Genomic DNA, 2,713 nt, shown 5'->3' on the forward strand with positions numbered 1-2,713 from the left:
TACTACCCAAACCACTTTGAACCAAAGATGGTCGCTCCTTTCTCAAATAGTGCTATTCAGGATAACTGGTTGATCTTCAGATATTACATATTGAGCGGGATCAAAGATGTCCTGTGGTTTGCAAACCATGCCCTGCAGAGGAAGGGTTGTCATGGGAGGTGAGCTGGAGGGACTTGGTGCTCCATGTCTGCTCCAACCAGAACCCCCCACTCCCACTCCCACCCCCAACTTTTATTCACTGTTGCTAAACAAATGCTATTTCAACCACTTCATTACAAATGGGAAAACTGAGTCTCAGAAGGGGCCAAACATGGACGTGGCTGTTGCCGGGGGTGAGAGGAGATTCTGCTAGGCATACACAGTTCATATTCGTTTTCTGGGGAAGGTGGATGCCTAGAGGTGGAAGGCATACAGAGAAGTGAATACTCAGTCTCAGTTCCTCCCAAGGCCTCTCCGGGCCTCTCCACCCTGCAGGAAACATTCTCGTAGTACTCCTCAGCAGAGTTCCCTGACGGCCTTCTCCTGAGGACCCTGTGAGTGATGAGGGCGTAGCACAGCTCCTCCATGTAGGTCTGATCAGCGTTATCCTGCTGGTCAAAGGAGAGCCATCATCAAGATCTGTCCTCTGCCATTCCCTTTACACTTCAGTCTCAACACAGACCTGACCCTGGGTGAAATATGTCTTCCACAACCCTCTCCTCTCCATCTCGTGGCCATTTTTCCTAAATGGCTGTCCGAACCCATCCACAAGGCCAGGCAGCCAGAGTGCTCATGTTGACCAGAGAATACAGCCTGCCCAAGCATATCCTCTCTACCCCTTGTTCCAGAGTGACTCCTGACCACCCTCTATGGTGTCTAAAGTCTCAGGGCTCTGAGGGCAGCCTATGATAAAAGAGAGCAATCTGATGACCCTTAATGTGACTGGGTTATATATTTAACCACCCATTCTAGAGATATTGGCATTGTTGTAAAGGGAAACAACTCAAGGGAAGGTTTCACTCATGGTGGAATCTCAGGAGGTAAAAAGCAAAGCAGCAAAGCACAGAAAGAAGAGTATGGATTTTGGAGCGAGACTTGGTTTTGAATCCTGGCTCTATCATCTTGTCAGCTGTCTGGACTTGGGGAAATATCACTTACTCTCTCAATTTTTCATCTTTAAAATGGGGAGGAAATAATAGCAAGTCTTAAAGGATTGTTGTGAAAGTTCCATGAGATGATGAGGTAACGCTCTCAGCACGTTGCTTGTCATAAACAAGTGGTCAGTAAATGGTAGCTCCTTTCGACAAGTTGTGCAACAGAGGTGGCTGCTGCTTCTGCTACCAGGCCCTGCATAAGCCCCCCGGTTCACAAGCACTGGCACCTAAGGTCCTCTTCCACGTTAGGATCAGAAGGGGTCTTGGAGGCCATCTTCTCCAGCCTTCTGGGGTGTCTGCATTTCTACCATCATCTCAGAAAAATCCTAAGAGCTGTTCTTATTACCTGGATGGCAGCAGATGACATTCCTTCATCTGGAGAAAGAAAATACACTCCATGAATTTCAGGTCATGGGAAGACTTGAGGGGAGGCTGGGGTGGGAAGGGACTAGAATGTAACCAGAGAGCCAAGGAACAGCTGGGGTAGCCCTGATCAGGCTATTCTGATCTACGGCACATCCCTGGGAAGCGGCAGTGCCTCCAAGTGAGAACAGCCAGAGCTGCGCGTAGGCTGAGAGGAAGGAGACACGCTTGGTGGGATTTTGGATAGGAAATCATACTCCCTTCCCTCTTCCTTCCCTCTTTCCCTCCTTCCCTCTGCCTCTGTCCTTCCTTACACAAGATCCATTGCATACCTACTCTGTACCAGGCATTGGGGAGACAAAGAAGCATCAGAAACAGTCCCTGACCTCAGGGGCTCACAGGCTAGCAAAGGAAGCAGACAAGGGGCTGTCAGAGACCCCAATGAGAGAGGAGGTGCTGCTTCTACTGTGGCAACTGGGGATGGGGCAGTATGGGGACCGGTGTTCAGGGGAAGCTTTACAGAAGAGGAAACCCTTAAGCTGAACAACCCCATTCCTGTACCTGCTGGCAGATACAAATAGAACCAGGCCAATTTTCCAAAAGCCAGTTTACTCAAAGCTGTCCCAGGCCATTCACCGAAGAGGCAAATAGACACACTTGCTACCTACTCGCAAATGTGTGAGCTCAATGAGCAAACATGTGTCCTCACACGGAAGCCTACAAAGGAGAGTATCACGTGGCATGGGGGTTTACATCCCCCCAGTACTGACACCCCAGATTCTCACATCTCCACAAATGTCTGTGGCTCTCTAGGACTTCCTTGCTTATCACTGCAAGAAAAGCCTCTGTGAGTTTTAGCATCAGGGGTCTTATTTCTCCCATGTTTTGCTTTGATGGAGATTGGGGGGTTTCCTGGGACCCACCATTTCCATGGGTGAAATGGCTAGGGTTGGGAGGGCTATATTATTCATGTACACACCTTACACGGCCAGATTTTAAGATGCAGCATGAATGAACTGGGCTCTTCTCTTTCAACTCAGAAGGCAAACTCAAAACTCCTATTTTTCTTCTTCAGAAATGCAATGGCCTGTCCTCAGGCATATGCTTTCTTATTTTCTCTCTCACATGTGTTACTTCTCATCACCCTTTCCTTCTCGAGATACGTTCTCTTTTAAATTTTGACCCAGTCACCAGGGACCGTTGCACTGGCCTCCTAT

The 2,713-nt window shown here is 48.7% G+C and overlaps 1 protein-coding gene across 1 annotated transcript in view; it reads right to left on the minus strand.

Annotated features, from left to right (window-relative positions):
- Nucleotides 1-272: 272 nt before the first annotated feature.
- GCSAM (germinal center-associated, signaling and motility) overlaps nucleotides 273-2,713 on the minus strand; it is a 7,592-nt gene continuing 5,151 nt past the window's right edge. The window contains exons 4-5 of the mRNA XM_008573782.1: nucleotides 1,480-1,508; nucleotides 273-587 (exon numbers count right to left, since the gene is read on the minus strand). Coding sequence (XP_008572004.1) covers nucleotides 273-587; nucleotides 1,480-1,508 — 344 coding nt within the window. The remainder of the gene's footprint in view (nucleotides 588-1,479; nucleotides 1,509-2,713) is intronic.

The sequence above is a fragment of the Galeopterus variegatus genome, unplaced genomic scaffold (assembly GCF_000696425.1).
Source record: "Galeopterus variegatus unplaced genomic scaffold, G_variegatus-3.0.2 Scaffold963, whole genome shotgun sequence".
Lineage (NCBI taxonomy): Eukaryota > Metazoa > Chordata > Mammalia > Dermoptera > Cynocephalidae > Galeopterus > Galeopterus variegatus.